This window comes from Megalobrama amblycephala, linkage group LG23 (assembly GCF_018812025.1).
Source record: "Megalobrama amblycephala isolate DHTTF-2021 linkage group LG23, ASM1881202v1, whole genome shotgun sequence".
NCBI classification, from domain to species: Eukaryota; Metazoa; Chordata; class Actinopteri; order Cypriniformes; family Xenocyprididae; genus Megalobrama; species Megalobrama amblycephala.
Genome location: NC_063066.1, coordinates 9,177,866 through 9,201,016, shown reverse-complemented (window position 1 = coordinate 9,201,016; position 23,151 = coordinate 9,177,866). Strand labels below are relative to the sequence as shown.

Below are 23,151 nucleotides of genomic sequence, written 5' to 3'. Positions count from 1 at the left end.
TAAAGTAAAATGAATACAGCTAGTCAGTCTTACTAATCAGTCTACCAGAGTTCATGATATTTGTAAAATGACAGTCATTAAATATATTAATATAATGTTATTAAATATAACATCATTTTGTCAGTTATCAGACAATATGGGTTGATCGCTATATGAGTCATATTCCATCATTGATTGTGCAAATGTAGCTAATCCTCAGATTGTTGTGTTGTGGAGATGCAGGTATGTCTTACATCTGATGATTGAATTTCAGGTTGAAAGTTAGTTGCCCACTATCTTGGGATCAAACATCATTTCCTGTTTTTGTTTGCTTTTAATTACAAGACTGTTCTTTTCTCCGTGTGACAAAGTCTCTGTATAATGTTGACTGTACTTATCCTTATACAGAAAACCAATAATAGCAGTATCATCTGAAAATTTTACATCAATATTCCAAGGATGGTGACTCCTATACTCATTAGTGTACAGTGTAAATAACAGCGATGAACACACATACCCCTGGGGAACACCAATACTAATGGACCTGCACTCAGAGCTTGTCGAGTCTTACCAATAAGAAATGAATGGAACCATTTAATACTGTATGGACTAACAGCCACGCTATTGAGTTTGGAGAGCTGCATGGTATTAAAAGCAGAGCTCAGATCAAGGAAGAACAACCTGGCATAATCCTTAGGATCCAGATGTTTTACAACATGATGGCTAGCCCACACTAAAAGATTTTCAAAATGTGAGAGACCACAAACATGACGATAAATGGCAGCGATCTTTGCTTGCTTTCTGTATATAATGTCTAATTTCATTGGATTAACAACCATATTTAAATGCATATTTTAAATTTAAATTGTGATTAAATGATAGGTGTGTACTGTAAAGTAATTGCAAGAAAGCCTCTTTCTCTTGACTAATATGACTGAAGTCAGGTCTTTTAGACTAAGATCTGTCCTTTTAAGAGAAGTATGTTTCATCTATGCATGAGTGTGATCAGAAACCGTAATAATGCTTAATCAAAATTCAATCAAAATATTTAATGAAAGATGTACTTTCTGACAATGCGGTTAGTATATTTTGGAAGTGCTGCAGGGGAAAGCTAACACTTGCATTAATCAGCCGAGCAAACATGGTTATTGTGTATAGCTGCTGTCAGTCTTGTTAATATTATGCTGATAATCTCAAAATGACAAAATATTGGCTGATATATGGCTCTCACACTTGTAGCTTGTTTCTTTGCAACCAGTTAGTCCTTAATAAACATGTCCATTAATGCTTCATATCTTCGGTATTCCCACTTCTACTTTTGATTTTTAAAATGTTTTGTACTCTCTAGTGCTGACTATAGTTAAGTTAAAAAAAACTCTTGGTTAGCTGTTGAGCTTTTTATATTAGTGATATACATTTCCAGCAGTTCATAACCCTCTCTGTATTATTGTTGTCAGTCTTCCAGTGGAGCCCCACTTCCGTCATGCTTTTCGGCTGTTTGGTTTTTATGGGTATTCACACTGCAGCACATGCCAGCCTCTAGGCACAAAAATCCCTCTAGATATTCTGATGCCTTCAGAGTCTCTGTGGATTTCTCAGTCTCATAGCGGACATCATGATCAACAACAAATCAAAACGCATTCCTAAAAATGAGTACTTTGCTCAGGGACGTGCACAGGAATTTTGAGGGGCAGTTGCTCTGACCTAAAAAAAAAAAGGGCACTCCCCTACCAACAGCACCCCCCCCAAAAAAAAAAAAAAAACACGGCCAAACACGAAAACTAAGGACATTTAATCTATAATTTTATTTTATTTTAGTTAGTTTTGCCAAACACACATTACAGTTTTGGTTAGTTATCGTTTTTTGTAATGCCTCGTTTTTATTTTTATTTCAGTTAACGACGATGTTTTTTCCCACCTAGTTTTCGTTTTTTCGTTCGTTTTCGTTAACGATTATAACCTTACTCACCTTTCCGACAACGTTAAATCGTCTCACCCGACAACCGCGACAATCTCCTTCTAGTGCCGCTCATGCAGGCTCAGCTCAGGTGCCGGTCGCGTGCAGCGCTGCAGCCATGTAAACAGAGTTTGCCCTTCCCCTACTGACTTTCACTTTCAGACGGGTGCCCGAATATGGAAGCGAATGAGGCTTTGCGATATTTTTTTTTTTTATTTTTTTTTTTTTAAATCTAGGCCTACGTGAAATTCTGCATCCATTGTACGATTTTTTTATTTATTTTTTTTCCACCTCAGAAGGGCAACGTGAGTCGAGAAGGGCATATGGGCAGTTGCCCTGGCAACCTGAGCAACCCCCCTGTGCACGTCCCTGACTCTGCTTAAGCCAGAGGAACTTACTGTAAAGAGATGGCTTATTCTCAGCCAGTGATATGTGCCCAAATGGTGCCCTCTCTTCAGCTGACAGTTTATCAGCAGCATCTTGATTTTCACCATACAGACATCACATGCTTCTTCATCACCAGCTTAACAAACACACTCTTTTTTCCTCTCTCTGAAGGGAGAGAACTGTTACAAAGGCACACAGACTTGTTGATCATTTTTCCATATCCTTCCTTCCTCCTCTCCTGCTTGCTGTAAGACTGCTGAAGAGCATTTGAAAGGCGTTTTGTGTTGATCAGAGATGGAAGCAGTATTACTTTGACTCAAACATTGTATACTACGGATGTGCACGAGTACCCGAGTCAGGGCTCCAGACTGCGACCATACAAATTCACACGTTATGAATGTAAAATTTGCATGTTATTTGCGTGTTCTGTGACCAGTAGCCTATCGCATAGGGCTGGACGATTATGGCCTAAAATCAAAACCTCGATTAATTGAACATTTTACCTCGATTACGATTAATGAACGATTAAGTTAGTTCACTGACAAGGTAAATATGTAAATATGCTTGACTATTAAAGGTGGGATATTTTTTCCTATTGAAAAAGTGATCTGACATAACAGCAGTTATTTTATCTATTGTTCGTAACATTTCTTAGATTTCTGCTCGTTGTAAATCAGATAGAGAAAAATTAGCACAGTACCAGTACTTAATGAAAGCGATTGCGTGTGTGAATTAGTCATACCGTTTCTCTATTAATTGTGAAGCTGTGGGTTGTAAATAGTTCCTTCAAAAGTAGAAAAATGTTGCTATAATAAGTTTTGAGTTTCTAAGTTCTTAAGTGATAAATCACAGGACAACGTGACAACAGTTTCTGCTCCTCTAGTGTGCGCGATCTTACGTTTTGCGCGCTACTGTTTTGTATAGTGTTTGTGCCACAATGCAGCTGCGCGGACGGTGGCTCGATTATGGCCTAAAATCAAAACCTCGATTAATTGCTTGAATGTCCAAACTGGCAAACTTTAAAACGCATACAACTGAGACAGTTTAGTGAAGACGCCAAAGAACTAGCGCTGATGAAAGCCGACTGTCTTGTTGCCTCACGTCGGTGCAAAAAAGCTGCATGAACATACCGTTCTGTAAAGGAGACAACTGCCTATTTCTTCTTTTAGAATAGACTTAAGCTTTAAAGAAAGTAGCTTTACAGTATTAAATTAAAACAGACATTCAGTCATGAAATGGGTTATGAACCCAAAAAACTTTTATACTGTGTGTACATTTAAAACATATACACTTAACGAATACTGCAGTCAATATTATTTTCCCTTAGATTGCACAAAATAGTGATTAGTGATATAAATGCAAATGATACTGTATTGATTAAATAAAATAAAGTTGTAAGGTTTTATGCATATGGTGGTGTGTTCTTTATGACCATTTTTTCTAAAATTAGATCCTCTTTCTAAAAAAATGCAGCGCGTGCTTTCCATTTTGAATATCAATTAGGGATGTGTCATATTTTCGAATATTCGATTAGTTGATTTAATTATAGAATATCGAATAGGTTGTGCGATTGTCGTCTTAAAAAAATCCTATGTTTTCAATGGTGCCTTAACCAGAGGGTGGCGCGCGCGCTGCCAATAACGCACTAAAAAGCTGTCAATCAACTCTTAGACAACAGCAGAACATAGACAAGCGTGGCATATAACAGAACGTCAAAATATCACAACGTGCCGTATAGCTGTTCAATGTACGCGTTTAGGCAGCCTAAGTAATGGCTTGAGGTAGGCTTGCTGTAGTTGGTGTTGCCGGTGTTCGAACAACATGTATCATCATGTCACCGTCCCGAATCGATAATTTGAAAGTGAAAGTATTCCCTCGCATTCATGGTGCGTGTCCACTATAATGCCGGACTGGACAAAAGCGAGGCGAACGCCGCGAGCGAGCGACACTGATAGTCCACTGGCGAAGAGCGAGCGTTTTCAGCATGTGGAATACACACTCGCTCTGCTTCCACTGTTATGAATGGCCTGCGGATTTTACTTTCACTTATATTACATATTAATATGTTTTAGCACATTACAATCATTATATGGCTTGAGTTAAGACAGCATATTCCCCAATGAATTAAACAGTTTATCAATATCACAATAGAAAGCAGCAGGGGAGGGGTGCGATTTTGAATAATAATCGAATTTCCCAGCGATTTTCGAATATTATTTTTGCTTGATGCCCATCCCTAACATCAATCATGCTGATCACTTTCATTATTCCACTCTGTTCATGCTCATCAGATAAATTTAAGGTCATAAAAAGTCTTCAGTGCCTTAAATGGTATAACAAGAGTATTAATAATCATTTTAATAGGCGTTCACACCAGATACAACTTGCTCGAATAAATCACGCTATTCTCGCATAGTTGGACGCTTGAACAGTTTGAGTTTACTCATTTCATTCGCATGCGAAATTCACTTCACAACAGACGCGAATTCGCGTCATGGGAATATGTATCCCTCAGACTCTTCCACTTCTTTCTGCACACTTCCTCTGAATAAACACATCAATCGTCAGCGGGAAAGTAGTTCTAAAATACGGCGAATAAGCTCAATTTACCGGCTTTAGCTAGCTTGTAGTCTCATTATGTGTGTGTGTGTATATATATATATATATATATATATATATATATATATATATATATATATATATATATATATATATATATATACACAATTCGAGTAAAGAGCGTTTTTTACAACTTGCCAGATTGTCTGACCTCCTCACTCACTCTCTTCCAAGCAAGATCCTTTTTATTCTTGCTTCTATGAAAGTACGCAGATGTATCGTACAGCTCCGGGTATCCAATGATTTTGTCCTCCATTTTTGTTTCGGATTTCTGCCTCCACCCGCTACGTCGTAATCACGTCACTACTAGAGCAAGCTCCTGATTGGTTAATGCGGCGCGAATATTCGGCAAATTTCAGATTTTTTGCAACTTGCGCGAATCAAATGCCCGAAACACTCAGTTCACGCGAATGGCGCCGCAGGATGTCTGTCACGTCTTTGCATTGACTTAACATGTAAATCACTCGCGCTTCACGCTTCATTCACGTCTGGTGTGAACGCACCATAAGGCGTCTTATATTTTGTGGATGGATAAACAAATCACGGTACTCTCTAATATGATTATTCACTTTAATTTCATTAAATAAATGTGAGCGCTGAATGTTTTAATGTCAAGCAGCTTTATTTCCATATATTTATATTTATTTTCATTTGATTCAAAGTAAACCATTGTAGCTTCAGGAAGGAAAGACTAAGAACATTATTTGACACATATTATTCAATATAAAGATTTTATTAGCATCAGGGTTATAGTTCATTAAAATCATTTAACATTTTTGCTTGAAATAAATGTAATACTGAAATTAAAATTTATACAAACTAAACAGACATGTTTAAAAACAACAAAAAATAAAACTAAAAACAAAAAAATTATTAAAACTTAACGAAAAATGAAAGCAGAAAATATGAAAATCTAATCTGATTTAAGATGTTAACAAAAACTAAAATAGTATTAAGTGAAAATAGTGACATTCATTTCCCAGAAGTCACAAGATGAAAATGCTGAAACTGTAAACGGGAGATATATAAACACAACGTGATGACTAAAAGTAGCCTAAGTGATTTAAAAATTTTAAGTTCATTGTTGTGTGGCTCTTAAAAAAATTATTTGGTGCCTGTTTTTTCCCCTTAGAGAAGTCAATGGCTCCTTGGTGAATTTTTTTTGTCTGGAGCCCTGCGAGTACTCGGACGTGACGGCAATGATCGATAAAGAAAATGATGATTGCTGTGACTTAAAAAAAAGTATTTTCTGATTGGATATTATGGCATTTTGGGCAGTGTGTGATCAAAATGTGATCGTATTAATTCATACGAATTAACCACCATTTTAGGCATATTTTTATGTCATATTATTTGTCAGCATTCATTTTCGTAATAGTGTTTTAATTAAAATATTTTCGTTATCGTTATGATAGACATGCTCCCTAACGTTATTGTTCAATAACATATCATCTTAAGCCATCCTGTTGGTCAGTCAGAAGCACAGAGGTTATTTGTGCTGGAATTTTAAATCATTTTCACAGAATCAAAAACTCCCATGGCAAGTCTCTTTAAAATGAAACTATATTCCCATAGACTTTGCTTGTTACCTCTTTTTTTTAGTAGTGCTTAGGGCTGCGGCAACCATCTTCACATACTTGAAATAAACACTTATAAACAAAAAAAAATCTTTAAGGGCTCCCTGTGTTTTGTTTTTGTTTGTTTGTTTTTGTCAAATGAACGTTTGATGGCTGAAGATTTGAAAATGAAGAATTTCAGACAGCCATAAATATTAGTATTGTAATTTTACAGTTGTATTGTAAAATAAAATATTAGTATTATATTATTTTTCTGAAATACTCTATTTTATTATTTTACGGTTAAGTATTATAATAGTAATATTCTTTATCATTATTATTATATTATGATATAATAATATATAACCACAAAATTGCAATTAGATTTTTTTGCTGCAAACCGTGCAGCCCTAGTAGTGCTACCTAGTAGATTTTATATGCATTTGTCTCATTGCTTTTCCAGCTGCAGCTGCGCAGGCGCAGGCAGAGGAACGGCGCAGCCAGGCAGGGAACAGCCCAACACCAGCAGCTCCAGCCAGCACATCGAAGAGCCAGACCAGGCCAGGTAACAAACATGATCTCTGTCACTGCAGGGGTCAACAAGGATTTTTTTTTTTTCTGCAGGCCCTGTTGAAAGAGTACCCAGAATATTGCTGGTTCTGATGACACTGAAACCGAATGAATTTTTTTAAAAAAAAAAGTCTCAGTAGTATATTTTTTATTAACCTGATCTTATAGCATATTATTTTTGTCTTTCTTGCTTACACACATTTTGTTTTAATTACCTAGATGCAAAAAGTAACAGTTTTGAAGCAAAAAAAAGACATTTTGGGAGGGAAAAAAACTAAAAACATTCATTATTTTTGTACGATTTTTTTGTTGTTGTTTTTTCGCAGTCTTGCTTTGGTTAAGTAATGTGTTGTCATATGACTCTACACTTATTAAGGCCATTACACCACTGTAGCATGTCCTCACACACGCCCATGACTCGGTGTCAATACTATATCAGGTGTGGTGAGCTCATAGCGGAATCTGTAACCTGAGCCTCATGTAAAGACCATGCCAGAGGATTATCTGCGCATTGGATACTAGTGCAATCTGCCGAGAGCTTTTCATGGCCCAGGAAGTGTTCAGATTTCACCTGATACACTAGTTGTGTGACGTTGTGTTCTGTGACGTGTTCTCAGTCATTGATGGGGCAGCCCTGAGGATAGATGACAAACTTCGAGTGGCCAAAGAGAGGAGAGAAGAGCAGGAAAAGCAACATGGTGACAAAGCAAAGTATTTCACACAACAGGTGTTGGCAACCTTAGGTGTGCGTGCCACCATTGGCACACATAGCTCAAAGACAACAAGAAACAATGTGTTTACAAACAATGAGGTGGTCATTTGCATAATTTGTTCATGCTGAGCTGGAAGCATTCAAAGAAAACTCAGTATATACTGCATGCAATTTTGCATGGTGATGCACAGTGATTAAATATTAAAAAGGCCCTTCATGTCAAAAAGGTTGCCAAACCCTGCACACACTTAATTAATTAATTCTTTTACATTTTAACAAATCACACAAACACACCTGGGTTAACACACTGTGTTTGGCCCGTTCAGCGGCCCGTGAGACTCAGCTCCTGGAGCGAGAACGCAAGGCCCGGCTGCAGGTGGAGCGACAGATGGAGGAGAGACAAAAGAAGCTTGAAGAGCAGCGCAGGAAGGAGGAACAGAGGAGGGCTGCAGTGGAAGAGAAAAGAAAGCAGAAATTAGAGGAAGAAAAGGTAAACTTTGTTACATAGGTATTGTGTTTTTACGGTGTTAAAGTCGAGGTTAAGATCAGTGTAATATTTTATTTGAAAGAAATAAATAATTTTATTCAGTAGGGGTGGGCGATATATCAGTAGAGATTATCAGTAGAGATCTACATTTGTCAACCGGTAGAGATTTTATACTATCATCTCTATCACTGTGATAGAGACGATAGTACAAAATCTCTACCGGTTGACAAATGTCAACCAGTTTATTGTCTCTACTGATATGTTGCTGTGCTGTGCCGTCAAAAAAAGTGTATTGTTTGCATGCGTTAAGCATTGTGGTTTAAAAACAAGTCATTTTAAGTTGCTTAAGTTGAAGCACAATAATTAACGAACGAGAACTCATTTCGGTATATGTGTGTGCTGTCTTAGAGACTATTTCTGAGAGATGCACGCACATGTAGGTGCTGCTCATACTGTGTGTGAGTTTTTTTTTGCCACCTTATTGGGCTTGAACAGTCAAATACTTACACTTATGTGTCAAAAATGCCAATATCATATTATTTACAATACACAACGTGTTTTTTAATGATATTTTTTGGGGGGACAACCCTCAGATAGGGTGGGTCCTGACCCCCCTGACCCCCCGCGATTTATGCCTATGTGTGTATCAGTATATGTATATCAGTATATCCAGGGCTTGACATTAACTTTTTTGCTCACCAGCCACTGTGGCTAGTGGTTTTCCAAAGTTACTAGCCACTCAGCATTTTCACTGGCCACAATTTTGATGTTGGTAAATTACATTTTATATGATTAAAGTTGACTTTGTTATGCTTAAATTACTTTATTTTGAGTCATTTTACTTGATTTAGAAGATTTAAAACCCTTCCAAACTTTTAAATGCAGATTGACCACCCAAATCAAGACTACATTGTATATCAGCTGGTATGTACAGGTGGGAAAGAGGTGGACAATATGAGCATGGGCTAATATGAGAAATTGTATAAGTTATTTGTGTTAGGCTATATAAAAGAACAAAGAAGCAAATTACAAAAACAATAGTACATTAAAAATAATCTTTTTTCAGATACAGTAGGTTTATTTAACATATAGCCTACATTTATTTAACATCCTTTGTTGTTTGATTAACATTAATGACAGACAGGTAGGCCTGTTTAATTGGGCTGCTGAATGCATGGATGTAACTGACGCATATCCAGTTATTACCCACCTGTTTATGTCCACTTAAGCCATAACCGACTGTATTCACGCGAGATACTCCACACGATGGACATTTAGACATCTGTGTGCACGTGTATTTGACTATTCAGGCGCGAGGAGAACTGATCGCGCACGCGACAGAGAAAGAGAGCGCACGCGAGAGAGAGAGAGCACGCGAGAGAGCGCTTCTGTTGTGTGTCATTCAGCGCAATTCCGCCTATCCCTCATTCACTATCTGCACGTAGCCTAAATAACGAACTGTGTGATTGGATTGTAATTTTGTGCTACGATGATCTTCGACGATCATTTGGCTGTAAACTGAAATAATATTCAACCCGCCAAAGTGGCTAGTGGGAGTGGCTGTCTTACCCGCCACAGCGGAAATCTACCCGCATTTGGCGGGTTGGCGGGTGTTAATGTCAAGCCCTAAGTATATCAGTTAAAATGCCATAGAGGCTTTTCCTAAAGGCTGTATAATCCTATACACACAGAGTGTAATTTTTTTAAAGCCATGCTAAATGCCAAGTCTGAATCCAAAACAGCCTAATTATACAGGACTCTCTTAAGATCGACTAGTCGTTCAGACAGCCCACCAACTAGTTCTGAAGATGTGTGTTTTTGCACGTCCCTACAGTCAACAGCTTCACTGGCCTCTTTACTGACTAAAAGAGATGGGCTATGTCAATGTTTTTAATCCCCTGCCTATTATTTTGGGCTGTGATGGCATCATTAACACTCTTAAATTGATGAAACGAAACAGGTGATTTTGTTAGTCTTGCAGTCACACAGCAAGAGTCATGTGCACTGTTCAGTACCTGACATGCAAAAGAGCCAGGAATCATGGACTTTGTTTTAGCATTGACACCCACACCTTTGCCACGGTCCACTGCTACAAAGCTTAGAGGATGTATCATGGCTCTATTTGTCTAACAAAGTGTGTGTGTGCGTGTGTGTGTGTAGGAACACTATGAGGCTGTGATGAGACGTACCCTGGAGCGCAGCCACCGAGTAGAACAGAGACAGAAGAGATGGTCCTGGGGTGGACTTTCAGACTCTGACAACAAAAATGGTACGAGTGCTTTTCCTAAATGCCAAAACATCAGAAGCACCTGATAATACATTCAACAGCCTTCATTCACTGATTGCCCTATGAATCTATCTATAAATATTCATCTTTTGACAATCTTTATTGCTCTTATTTGATGTTAAAGGTAAAGTGTGGAATTTTTCCACCACTAGATAGAACAAACCGATTTGCAAAAATAATGCCTCAAATAAGTCACAGTGTTTTCAAAGTCAGTGTTTACAATATATATTAATGTAATAGTATATTGAACTAGGATTGGAGAAACTATTTCCCAAACATCCAAAAAATGACACACTTCACCTTTTATAAGTCATGTTTGTTTGTTGATCTGTGTGCTGTGGTTCTGCGAAACACTACTTAGGGATGGAAATCTTGTGTTGTCAGCTGCGTATTTCCACCTCTCCTACTCTCTCACCCTCTCCATGGAGAGAGTCAGTTTCCAATAGCGACCTGTCTGTCCCTGCCCCTCCCACAGGACAGAGTGACAGTGGTTCCACCTCCTCCCCGATTGCTATAGTAATCTCCCCTGCTTCTCCAGCCTCCAAGCCACCCAGGAATCAGACGTCACAAGGTGGTTTTATACTGTTTGCCTGCCCATGGCGTGACTTAACACAAAATGCCCACTCCTCCTCTTTGCTCATACGTGCACTAATCTGACTGGGGCTGTACTTGCTGTTTCTCATTCACGCGCTCAGTTGTATATAATAATATTTTTTTCACTTTCCAGGGATTGTAACAAAGAGTGTTCTCTCCAAAACACCTACCTGTTTTCTGGGAATGCATGTTGCTTTGAGCATTATCTGATTTTCCTCCTTTTTATCCAGATGTAATGACTGTTTGGATGTTTACTAACATTATGTGTTATGCCTGCCTTTTTAGATTGGGTTCATTGTAGTTCGAAATTTTGCACAATGCTTATGATATATATATAGAGAGAGATAGAGAGAGCTATATATACATGGGCGTCATTGGTGGGGTGGGGTGGGACAAGGGGCCATATTTATGCCCCCCGATATTTATTATTGTCATAGAGCTTCCCTATGTGAGCCGTCAGCTCCACTACAATTTGGAGCGGTTAAGACCGAGATATACTTCATATTCTACATTCCGCTCTGTCTTGCGCACAGTTGAGCATGTGAGCCTTTCCATGAGCGCAGAAAGACATGTTTGGCGCATACGCAATATCTAATGGACTTTGTTTTCAAGTGCTCAGGTCACTTGTATATGCGCACCATCCGCTTGGTCACAAAAATTGGGCTGCAAGCGGACGGGGTGTGCAGATGTCCATGGACCCTCCTGATGACGGAAATTGTTACACGGATAGCGCGTGGACCTTCGGACCATCGAAAATCAAAGCTCGTCCACAGTCTAGTAAACGTTGGCAACCCCTTTATGTTATTCTTGACTGTGCCGATGAACATTGCATCGTGTGAAAGACATTTTTTTTACTTGCACCGACTGAAAACATACATGTGAAACACCATGAGACAGGAGAGACTCTCGGACATTGCAGTAGGCTACTGAACATTGAACGGGCCATTTATGTGGATTTGGATAAAACAGATAATCGCTTTGATGCCGTGCTTGGTGGACACTGTTTAGCCCTTTACAGTGGCGTAGCGGACTGGTGCACAGGCCGTATTAAATTATTATTATTATTATTATTATTATTATATTACCTTTTATTATTAAATTGATATTACAATGAATTCGTCCTGCAATAATTTCCTAGCTTTTAACCGATCGACGCGCTGAGAGGATAATAAAAGAAAGGCAACCACATGACTACAGGTTTGGCTGTTGAGCATACTAATTTTTTTATGTCCAGGTGTTACACCGTCCTTAAAATGTAGATGAACCAGCTTGTATTATAGTAATTAACAATAGCTTAGCACGTGCAAACCCCTGTAACTCTAATTCCACTCCCTGTCTGTCTCTGTCTGTGTGCGTATTTACCATCCCCTGTAGACAAGCGCTCTTCCTCTACTACGAACCTGAAACAGACTGACTCAGTCATCAGCAAGCGTCTCTCCTCATCCTCTGCCACCCTCATTAATTCTCCTGATAAAAGTAAGTGTCCTCCCTGCCCTCTTCTGCCTTTTCCTTATCCTTTTTATACATGTACATGAGTACATACTCTTTAATGCTGGACTGGTCATGTGTTCTAAGCAGAACTTAATCACAAGTCATGTCTCACACAGGAGCCTCTCCCTGTGGTTCACTTGGTGATTTTAATTTTATAGTGTTATTTAAATGCAAATACAGCATTGTGTTTGTTTGAAGGGGCCATAAGTGTTTTTGCCATCTCGGCAACTTATAATACTTGCAGACATGCTGTTTCTCCCCACAGTTTCCTTTTCCTCTAACAGGAGCAGCCAACCATGACTCGGGCGGTTTCACAACAGACGCTGTTTGTGTTGGAGTCACCTCTTCATTTCTTTCTGTGCAGGCACATTTTAGCATGGTGCCAAAAATTTTTAGATCACTTTTGTGTCGATTTTGTGTGTGTGTGTGTGTTTTATCTTTGAAGTCTGTCTTCAGTCTCTCATGAGTGAAACCCATGTTCTCGATTCAGGAGCTGAGCTCTCTTTTGTCTCTCAGGTGCGAAGCGGAGAAGTTCATCTTTGAACCGGTTGCCTAGCAATGCTCTTCAGGCCAATAAAGAAGCTCATAAGCAGCCTCAGGTGGAAAAGACAGGTGCCTAACTACTAGTGCTGCTCCTCTTTTAAAGGATTAGACAGAAATTAAAATTGTCTCTATTTACTCACCCTTATGTCATGCCCAACCTTAATTATTTTCTTCTGTGAAATACAAAAGGAAGAAATCAATTTCAATTAATTTCCCTGTTCAATTATATGAATGCAATCTGGGGCTTTCAAGCTTCAAGAAGGAACATTAGCACCATGAAAATTTCAGTAATTTCTCTTAATTTCTTCTTTTGTGTTCCAAAGTAGAAAGTAAGTCATATGGGTTTGAAGTGGTGAGTAATATTATAATATTATGATAGTAATATGATGGGTGAACTATCCCTTTAACATATTTCTGCACATAGCCCAGATATCGAGAACAATCTCCTACATAATGTTTAATGAAATAAAGGGCGTGAGCCTTTATTTACTTGCTTTAGCTCAGCTGTTTGCACATTGTCATTCTGAAAATCTAGTTTCTATGCAAATATGCATTTAAGCAGGCATAGACAAGGAGCCTACACAGGCATTCGCAAGCATGCACCTCTATTCTCCAAATCCACTGAAACCTTCTGTAAATAGAGCCACAATTATAAAGCAGAGTCTAGCTGCATTGTCCTCATCAAAATAACTATTTCCTCATTCACTGCAAATGGCACGTGTAAGCTGAGGCAGAAGAAGCCCTGCTTCCTGATTGATTTTAACACTGACATGTCCACTCTGTCTGTAGGCCCAAACCTGAAGAAGCGAAGCTCCTCCCTCTCTCGAGTAGGGGCTAAAACACAGCCTGCCACCAAACCAGAGAAATCCACAGCAGATGAATCAGGTGCTTAAGTCCCAACTGGGACATTTCACATGTGCCTGTTCGCTGTTTACTAATAAATGAGCGCAAACGTTGTTTGTTTCTATGATCCGCCTTGCTCTTGTTTGAGCCGCAACCAACAGAACATGATGTTGGGTTAATAAGGGATGTTGGGGCTAGCATGGGGTTTAAAGAATTGGTTTGCGGTTGTAAACGTGCTGCGTCTCTCTCCCTACATTCTTTGCTTGCCTCGCCCTTCTACTCGTGCATCAAATCATCATGCATCAAGAAACATAACAATCCGCTAATGTTGATGCTCTTTTATCCACAAATCAGTTGGTGCTTGCTGCTGCCTTGAGCTTCCAATTCGTCTTAACCATTTCCTTGTTGCTTCGTTCTCTCAGGGAGTTCTCACTAACTGACCTACTCACCAGGAATGAGCTGTTTGTGTATGTTAATACAATGTGTTTTTGTTGTGGTGTTTTTCTTCCCATATGACATTAACCAATGACTTTGGCCCCTGGTGCAATGGCTGTTTTCAGTGTGTGAGTGTTGCAGAATGTTGACTGGTTTTACAGGAAGGCTGTATTTACTTCTAGATATGTTTGCAGGACATCTTTAAACTCCTGGTTATATAGTCACTCTTGAAAACTAAATGACCTCCTGAATTGTGTTGTGATGGACTCTTTTAGAGTTTGCCCATCAGTGCATACTTGTTTAGGTAGACACCAACTTTCTCTGTTCTTAGAGCACTTCCTCATTGCTCACTTAGCCACATCATCAAAAGCTTCACAGCCTCACCCTCTCTTCATAGCTTTGAGTGAATCTATACAATGCCAGAGCGGAAAAGGAAAAAAAAAAAGGGATCATTCAAAAGAGACTTTGAGTTTTACTCCTTCCCAACTGTTTTTCCCAACTGTGAATTTGTAACTCGGTTTACAAACATAATTTCATGACAGCAAGAGCTTTTTGCGCCTGTTAGGATGTTCTGCTACGGTTTTGCGGTATACAAACTATCAAATTAGTTCAGTTTCACCAGAATTTTTGTTTTCCCTGCATTCTGTAAAAGTGCAGTAGAGACCAAACTGAAATCAATTGCTAATACTAAATTTGATGTATACCTCAAATTTAAAATGTCTTACTGCAAGCATTTGACTTCTCTAAAGGATCTCAAAAAGCTCTTCTAGTTACTCTTTAGTTCTGGCTTTATGTTTCCCTTTTGTTTTCACCTCCACTTCCACAGCCCTGGTCCTGTTCCCAATCAGCTCTCCCTTATCTCACTAATATTCTTTTTGTCTCTCCAGCATTGAGAGTCTCACCTTGATTGCATCAGGTGTCCACCGTTTATGTTTGAAGCACAATCACTTTTCTCTTTGGTTTTTGTGTTGATTCTTGCATTTTAAATCACATTGGTGTCATTCCTCTCACCTTCCTCCTTTGTTTATTCCTCAACCTCTTATTTCTTTTCCCTTTTGTCTGCTCTGTTTTTCGTGTCCGTTTGGGCACACCGTGTCTATAGCTCGCCGCTCGTTGGCCCCCGTGGACAGCGGTGTCCTCAGTCGGCTGCTCACACCCACCCAGGCCTCGCTAGCTAGAAGCAAGAGTGCCGCGGCCCTTTCCGCCGATGGAGGCGACGCCCAAGGTAACACTAGAGAGAAAGGGAAGCCCAGCTCGTACCGGAACCCTCCACTTGTGTGTAGATATAAGGCGCTCTGCAGGGGTGCTTGGTTGGCATGTAATATTGGGCATGCTGGAGGTTTGCTTGAATCACATGCATCAAATTTTACAAACAAATCTGGTGGTTAAATTTACAAGCTTAGCAGTCTTTTCTAGAGATGCACAGAAATGTTTTATCATTGAACTTTTTTACCAAAATGCCATTTAATTTTTCATGACCGTTTTCATTCGAAAGGAAAAATAAGATGAAACATTTAACATAAACTGTTATGTTAATCAAAGCAGTGTGCACGAGAATTGATCCAGGTTTAATTGGATTAAATGTAGATGCCATCTGATGACATTGGAAATTAGATAGCATTTACAGTTGACGAGGTACGTGTACCTTCTCTGCATGATTCACATGGAGAAATCCAGATAGATAAGTTAGGGTAATGCCATAATGTATACAGTTGTACAAATTACTCCATTATATATCAGTTCAAGCATTAGATGTATGAAGTCACTTGAAAGTTTTCATTTCGGTGCATCACTGGTCTTTACGTATCAATCTCAAAAACAAACACGCATGCACACATCAACATTTGCAAGGTGTTTCAGGGCTATTGCTGAGGGATCTTTTGTAAGCTGATTAGCCGAGCGGTTGTGTGTGTGAGAGGGAATGAGTGGAGTGAATCTGCGCCCTGCTGTTGCTACTTCAATCCCCAGCTGATCCACACAGGGCAGCTCACGGCCCCTGCCAACCAGAAGCGTCACCCTAAACATCTACCAAACTCACTTTAAATTCCCAGCAACCTGTAAAGGCTGAAGGTCATGTGTGTAACTTGTTTGACGGGGTTTGATGTTGACAAGATGCTATCAGCATTGCTGAGTCTGATAGTATCTGAACTGCATTATTTGTTTCTTAATATAGACAGAGAGATTATTATGAATCAGCAGCTTATGGATCAATTACATTTATAGGCTTTCCATGATGCTAACAGTCAGAGTTAATTATAGTGGGTGGAGATTAGCCCAGAAATCCCACTGTCACAGCAGACCCATTCGCCAGGTCAGCCCTTACTGCTCACCTCACTTCACCTGGGCTTTACCAACAAATACTGGGCATCCCTTGATCAGTTACCCTCTCTATAGACCACAACAATGACCAACCACATTTTCATCGTCTTTGATATCAAAAGTATTTTTCCCATTTGTTTTCTTCCTAGGGATTTTTTTTTATTTCAAAGCCATTAACTAAACCAACCAGCTTCAAGATTAAGCTTAACATTACAAACTTCAATTTGAAGGAAAAAAAGTATTTGAAAACTGGAAAAAAACAAAGGTACAAGCAATAATGTGCCAGAATGATGGTTCAATTTATAACCATTTACTTATTGTCAGTAATTTATAAGTTTAATGCTCTAGTATATTTGTTACAATTTACATTTTCATGGTAACAGTGAGTTCTCTGATTGTCTGTTGAGGATTCATGAGTGGTTGTTCATTGAGAATTTTGCAATTAAACTTGATTAAAAAAAAATCAATTAAAAAAATTAAACACGTATTCAAAATCACTGATTGTTTTCTGCAGAAAAATACTACTGCTTAGCAACCTCAAAGCTCATCATTGATCTGTGTTGAGAGAAATGTTATTGACAATTTCTCTATGGAGAAATGAATGGGATTTTTACTTTGGGAACTGACTGGGATTTGCTCCTAGGACTGCCACTATGGGGGTGAAATGCAACAATTGTATGCCAATGTTGTAGATGGTGAAAAGGCGGTTTAACATCAGATTTGACATGATGTTATTCTGTGTAATGTGCTAGATGTGGCTATAAATGTTGTTAAATTTGTGGTATTGTTGAGCTGACTAAAACTGCAGCCTAAGGTGCTTGCTTGGTGCAGACGAAGGTGTGCTTTAGTGTATTGGTGACCAGTGTATTGTTTGTCCAGGATGCTGTCTGTCCCCTGCCATGTCTCTCTCTGTCTCACACCCACCAACCCACCCATCAAACCCAGTCTTCCTGAGGCCATCAGTGCTTATCAGCAACAGTTCCCCATCAACCAGTATGACTAATCTAACATACACCAATGTTTTGTGCTTTTATCATCCCTTTCCCTTTCTCTCTCTTCCTCTTTATATCCCCCTTTCTGTCCCTACCTCTACCTTTGCTTTGCTCACCCACTCGGCTGCTTGTGATGTCCCTTCCCTGCTGTCCCTGGCTGTGCACCACTGATTGTGTGCTTTACCAGAGTCTCACCTGTGTCCTCGTTCAGCATCTGCCAGCCCCATGCAGCCGCCGGGCCGCGGACCCCTACGCAGTCGCAGCAGTGACCGAAAGAAAGGCCCGCCTACTTCTGTGTCTGCGGATGCCATCTCCAGTATGACACAGGTGAGCAGATAATGCATGTCAACTTCAACTTTGAAATGGATGAAATTTTTGTTTTTTTTCGTGGAAATATGTTTGTAGAGTTGGTCCTACCAAATAGTAAGAAATATGCTAAATTTTCATTTAAAGAATTTTCTTAAGTTTTTGAAAGAAGTCTCTTATGCTTGCTAATTCTTACTAACTTTTGAACAGTAGTGTACTTTGTGATTGGAAAAAAATTTATTAAATTAGAAAAACACACAATTTATACATTTTCACTAGTATTTCAGATATTTAGACCCCACAAAAACAATTAAAGAAAAACTTATAGGAGAGCTGCATGGTGTATGTATATAATTTGATCTCGAGCGTCCTCAATAATCTCATTACCAGGATAAGCTTAATGGAACTACAGTACCTGTGCGTTATCTGTGTCTTCGTTAATTGTATTGCCTTAAAACAATATGTACTCGTTCAGACATTTATATGTCCGTATATTATGGTTTGCTTTGCAAAACAGATGGGATTTATCCCTGATGTTAATCAGTGAGCTGTTCGTTCTGAATAACACTATCTGATCCCAGCTTAAGTCCGTTCCAGCAGCAGCGTGTACTGAAGAGACACTTCAGTCACTTTCTGACTAAATACCAAGCCCTCCTCACTTCAGAAATGAAGGGGTAGTAAAACATCCAAGGCCAGGTACATATTGTTTGCAAGTGTGCAGATGCTCATGCTTGGCCAAAGCATTGAATAACACTATCTGATCCCAGCTTAAGTCCGTTCCAGCAGCAGCACCATTCTAGCAGCAGCGTGTACTGAATGTTTGACATTATAAATGTCAAACATTTAAGTAACTTGCTCAGCTGCGTCAGTTTTCTCTTTTAACTCCTGGTTCATTATGACCAAAGTTCCATAGTACGATTGCATTTGAACACATTTCAGCTTCATTCAGTTCTAAAAAGTAGTACCCAAAAAAAAAATCCTACTCGTATGTTAAAATCACAGCGTAACACTATTGATTCTGATTTTTTTTTTTTTCGCTTCTTAACAATGCTGCAAATCCCAGTCCCAATCACAGCAGTGTGCTTGTCAGGCTCCAAACAACCATGAAATATAATTTTAGAAATATTCAGACTCTTAACTTGCACAGAGCTTCTAATTTTTTTATACTAAAGCAATCAGCGGCTACGGAAAAAGGCCAGGAGCCGAACTATCCAACCTGCCTCAGAGTTCATCTGCAGGTTCTGCGGCAGAGACTGCCACTCCCAAATTGGATTTTCGAGTCACAAACGACTCTGCACCGGTGACCCTCATCTGATCCATGGTTTCCCGAGACTGGCGGACACCGTACAATCAGATATGAACTACATGTGACAGTCTGATCCCTCATATAGAGGTTTAGAAATGCCCACTTCAGTGATTCATTCAGACACCGTTAATTTGTAGCATTGCCCTACATGTAATGAATGCTTAGCGAGCTTGAGTGTGTGTGTCCCAGAGAGAAAGGAGGGCTTGCATTGGTATATTCACTGGAGAAATGTAAATTGAAACTGACATGTTTCCCTCTTATGGTCATACTGTGCTCTAGCTTCTCCAGTGGCTTTGCCTTATAGCTCACTATATCTGATCTGCTCTAATCATTTGAAGAGTTGGTCTAGGGTCAGAGCTGAAAACATGGTGTACTCACTGCTAGCTGCTTCACTGGGTTCATGCGGTGGAGGTTTTCCAGTAGAAGGCATCTTCACATTTATGAGCCTGTCCCGCATTTAGTTAATTTGTCCCATTGACATCCTGATCATGAGGACAGATGATTAAAAATAGATTGAAAGGACATGTTTACTCTGGTCTGGTTCAGATTGATGATAGCAGTAAATTCCCAGCTGCAATGGAGTGATAAATACACCATGCTTTGATGTAGGCTGAACATTGATTGATGGTCACTATATAGTGATCAAAGTGCCTTTTAAATGTTTGTTTAGTCCAAAAGTCTGATACCACAAAATCTAATTTAAGTTTTTAGGGTTTTGCTTATTATTTCTTAGGGTGGATGAGGTGTCATGTCTTTCATTTTGTCATTTTTTTGCATGTTAAAGCAGGAGGGTGAGAAGGAGAAGCGCTTCACGTCACCAGTAGGAAAACGCCCTGCCTCACCCTCCAGTCGTCACCGATCCCCTTCTCCTGCTCCTGCTGCTAATAACACCTCAAGAGCGCCCTCACCTGGAGCAGCCAAGTAAGACCCCTGAGATCAGTTTTAGTTACAGTGGTTTCACTTTAAACTGATAGTTTGATTTCAAACCTTTAAAATCTGCTCAAAATGCATCTCCCATTGTATTTACTACAAGCCTACATTTTGTTATGTTTGTCTCCTTCAGGCAAAGTCCACGTTTCCGCCCTCCTTCCCCCAGTGGCTTGAAACAGCGTCCTCCATCCCCTCAGCTCTCTGCCGCATCCAAACCTCCACCCATCCAGAAACCTGCTCTAACCCCCACCGGCCCACCCACCCTTCGCAGGAGGGATTCCAAACCAAAAGAAATGTCTCCCATGATACCTATCGCCCCACAGTCTCCAGAAACCAGCACGGCACCCGCACCGACACCCACACCTACACCCAAGACCAAAGAGGGTGAGTGAACTCAAAAACACAAGTATAGAGAAACAGAGAGATGAAAATGTAAGAGATTTTTAAAATTGTGATTTCCATATCTGAAAATTTAATTGAAATGTTAAATTAAATCTACAAACTTGGTAGTGGGCGGGCGCTACAGAGTTCTTTATGCACGACTTTCTTGTTTCAATTCTCTGATTGGTGGATATGTCTTTGCAGAATCATGGGTAATATAGTTGTTTTTAACCATGTTCTGCTGTTAAACACAAATTTGAAAAAATAAGCTGAAATAATGAGGACTGATGGCTTTAATAAAAGCACATACCACTCACAGTATGTCTGTCTTTAACGGCTCAAGTTAAAAATCAATTCCCCTATGGAGAAAATGAATGGGACTTTTACTTTCAGAACTCGATTTAAATAGTCATACTTTAAATGCCTTCTCTGGCAGTCAGATTTTAAATTCTAACATTTGTGAATTTGAATTGACATTTCTGTCAGGATCAATGGGAGATTTCCAAACTTTAATGATAAATTTAAAACATGTAAAGTATATCAACAGTGTGTAATACGTAACACGTGTAAGGCTGAAATATCTGCTAAACAAAGTTTAAATGAAGCATTTAGAGTTGAATTGTATAATTACAATTACAATTTTGTACAATTGATAATAATTGTTGAATATGAAGTGTGAAGGACTTCGGTACAGTACTGCTTTTCAAGCTCTATAATTAATGTTCCTTTCAATACATATACGATCCTCTGCCAAGTGCTGTAGTAATGATTTTAAAGCGGATTTATTTCGATGATTTAATGATTTTAAAGCGGATTTATTTATATCTATTCAATATGAAATAAACTTTGAAAAGCTCAGTTCAACCACTTGCCAAATGTCTGGCTAAAGCAAAGCCTTTGAGTTATTACAGCAGCAAACTAGCACCGTTTTTGTGTTGAACGATGAACTGCCTTCTTAGATACGTACTATCAAGGACAAGTACTGCTGAGGTTTAAGGTGCCCTAGAACGTTCTTTCACAAGATGTAATATAAGTCTAAGGTGTCCCCTGAATGTGTCTGTGAAGTTTCAGCTCAGTTTGATAGTGTTCTGTGGCTAACGGGCTAAAGCTAACATTACACACTGTTGGAGAGATTTATAAAGAATGAAGTTGTGATTATGAATTATACAGACTACAAGTGTTTAAAAATGAAAATAGCGACTGCTCTTGTCTCCGTGAATACAGTAAGAAACGATGGTAACTTTAACCACATTTAACAGTACATTAGCAACATGCTAACGAAACATTTAGAAAGATAGTTTACAAATATCACTAAAAATATCATGTTATCATGGATCATGTCAGTTATTATCGCTCCATCTGCCATTTATGCGTAACGGTGTTATGTTGAGATTCGCCTGTTCTTCGGAGGTCTTTTAAACAAATGAGATTTACACAAGAAGGAGGAAACAATGGTGTTTGAGACTCACTGTATGTCATTTCCATGTACTGAACTCTTGTTATTCAACTATGCCAAGGTAAATTCAATTTTTGATTCTAGGGCACCTTTAATGAGTTTGTATACAGTACAGTGCCAAGCTGGTTTATCCTTGAGACACAGTGCCCTCTGCTGGGCGTCACTAATCACTAATCCGGCCTTTAAGAGGCACTTTAGCTCTTACAGTTCAATTTATTGTGTATTACTGTAATAACTGAGGTAATGTTGCACTTTTGATGTTAATAATCATAATGTATGTGTGTGTTTTCAGAATCTAATTCCAAAGCCAACGCAGGAACCAACTCGGCTGCAGAGGCTTCCAAGATCCTGGCGGAGAACCGTCGTCTGGCACGTGAGCAGAAGGAGAAAGAAGAACAACTCCGCATACAGAAAGAAGAAGAGGAGCGGTGGGTTTATCTGATTGGTTTCAGTGGTGTGTTTTAGCATCAGGAGCCTGCTTTGACACTTTAGTGTGCAATTGTATCAATAAGTCGTTCGCTTTAACTGCTTCCAAATATACTAGCCCATTAATATAATATGTATTATTATCTTTAACCCCCATTTAATCAGAAAAATCAGGAACAAACACACTGGCATAAGTTTGTAGTCATGTTCTTGTTTTTCTTGTTTGTATGAGCAGGTTTGTTATGCAGTCATTAAGCTGAAGTGAACCCTGCATCTGTGTTAAAACTATTTACCTTTGAAGTGCCAAAGGCCCTGAGGTATCGTGTCTCAACAGGCTGAGGAAGGAGGAGGAGAAGCGGCTGGCAGAGGAGGAGCGCTTGAGGCGCGCTGAGGAGGAGAAGAGGCTTGCGGAGGAGAAGAAGCTAGAAGAGGAGGAGCAGGCTCGTATAGCAGAGGAGGACAGACAGCGGACAGAGCTGGAGGAGCAACAAAGACAGGCTGAGGAACAGAAAGAGGTTAGTTGACTCTCCCATTGCATGGATGTTGATTTGTTTTTGTTTTTTTAGTTTGAATAA

The 23,151-nt window shown here is 39.3% G+C and overlaps 1 protein-coding gene across 28 annotated transcripts in view; it reads left to right on the top strand.

The window, feature by feature from the left end:
• The window catches only part of map7d3 (MAP7 domain containing 3), a 33,289-nt gene that overhangs the window by 5,951 nt on the left and 4,187 nt on the right, over positions 1-23,151 (top strand). For 3 of the 28 annotated variants that reach the window (XM_048176289.1, XM_048176288.1, XM_048176285.1), the window contains exons 2-16: positions 6,962-7,063; positions 7,686-7,766; positions 8,107-8,270; positions 10,428-10,536; positions 11,030-11,125; positions 12,523-12,624; positions 13,156-13,251; positions 13,972-14,067; positions 15,563-15,685; positions 17,659-17,772; positions 17,983-18,098; positions 20,168-20,304; positions 20,447-20,697; positions 22,443-22,578; positions 22,911-23,091. In XM_048176289.1, the coding sequence (XP_048032246.1) occupies positions 6,962-7,063; positions 7,686-7,766; positions 8,107-8,270; positions 10,428-10,536; positions 11,030-11,125; positions 12,523-12,624; positions 13,156-13,251; positions 13,972-14,067; positions 15,563-15,685; positions 17,659-17,772; positions 17,983-18,098; positions 20,168-20,304; positions 20,447-20,697; positions 22,443-22,578; positions 22,911-23,091 (1,904 nt within the window). Of the gene's footprint in view, positions 1-6,961; positions 7,064-7,685; positions 7,767-8,106; positions 8,271-10,427; positions 10,537-10,938; positions 11,126-12,522; positions 12,625-13,155; positions 13,252-13,971; positions 14,068-15,562; positions 15,686-17,658; positions 17,773-17,958; positions 18,099-20,167; positions 20,305-20,446; positions 20,698-22,442; positions 22,579-22,910; positions 23,092-23,151 lie in introns of those variants that run through there. The other 25 variants (XM_048176314.1, XM_048176290.1, XM_048176305.1 and 22 more) reach the window with 23 other exon arrangements.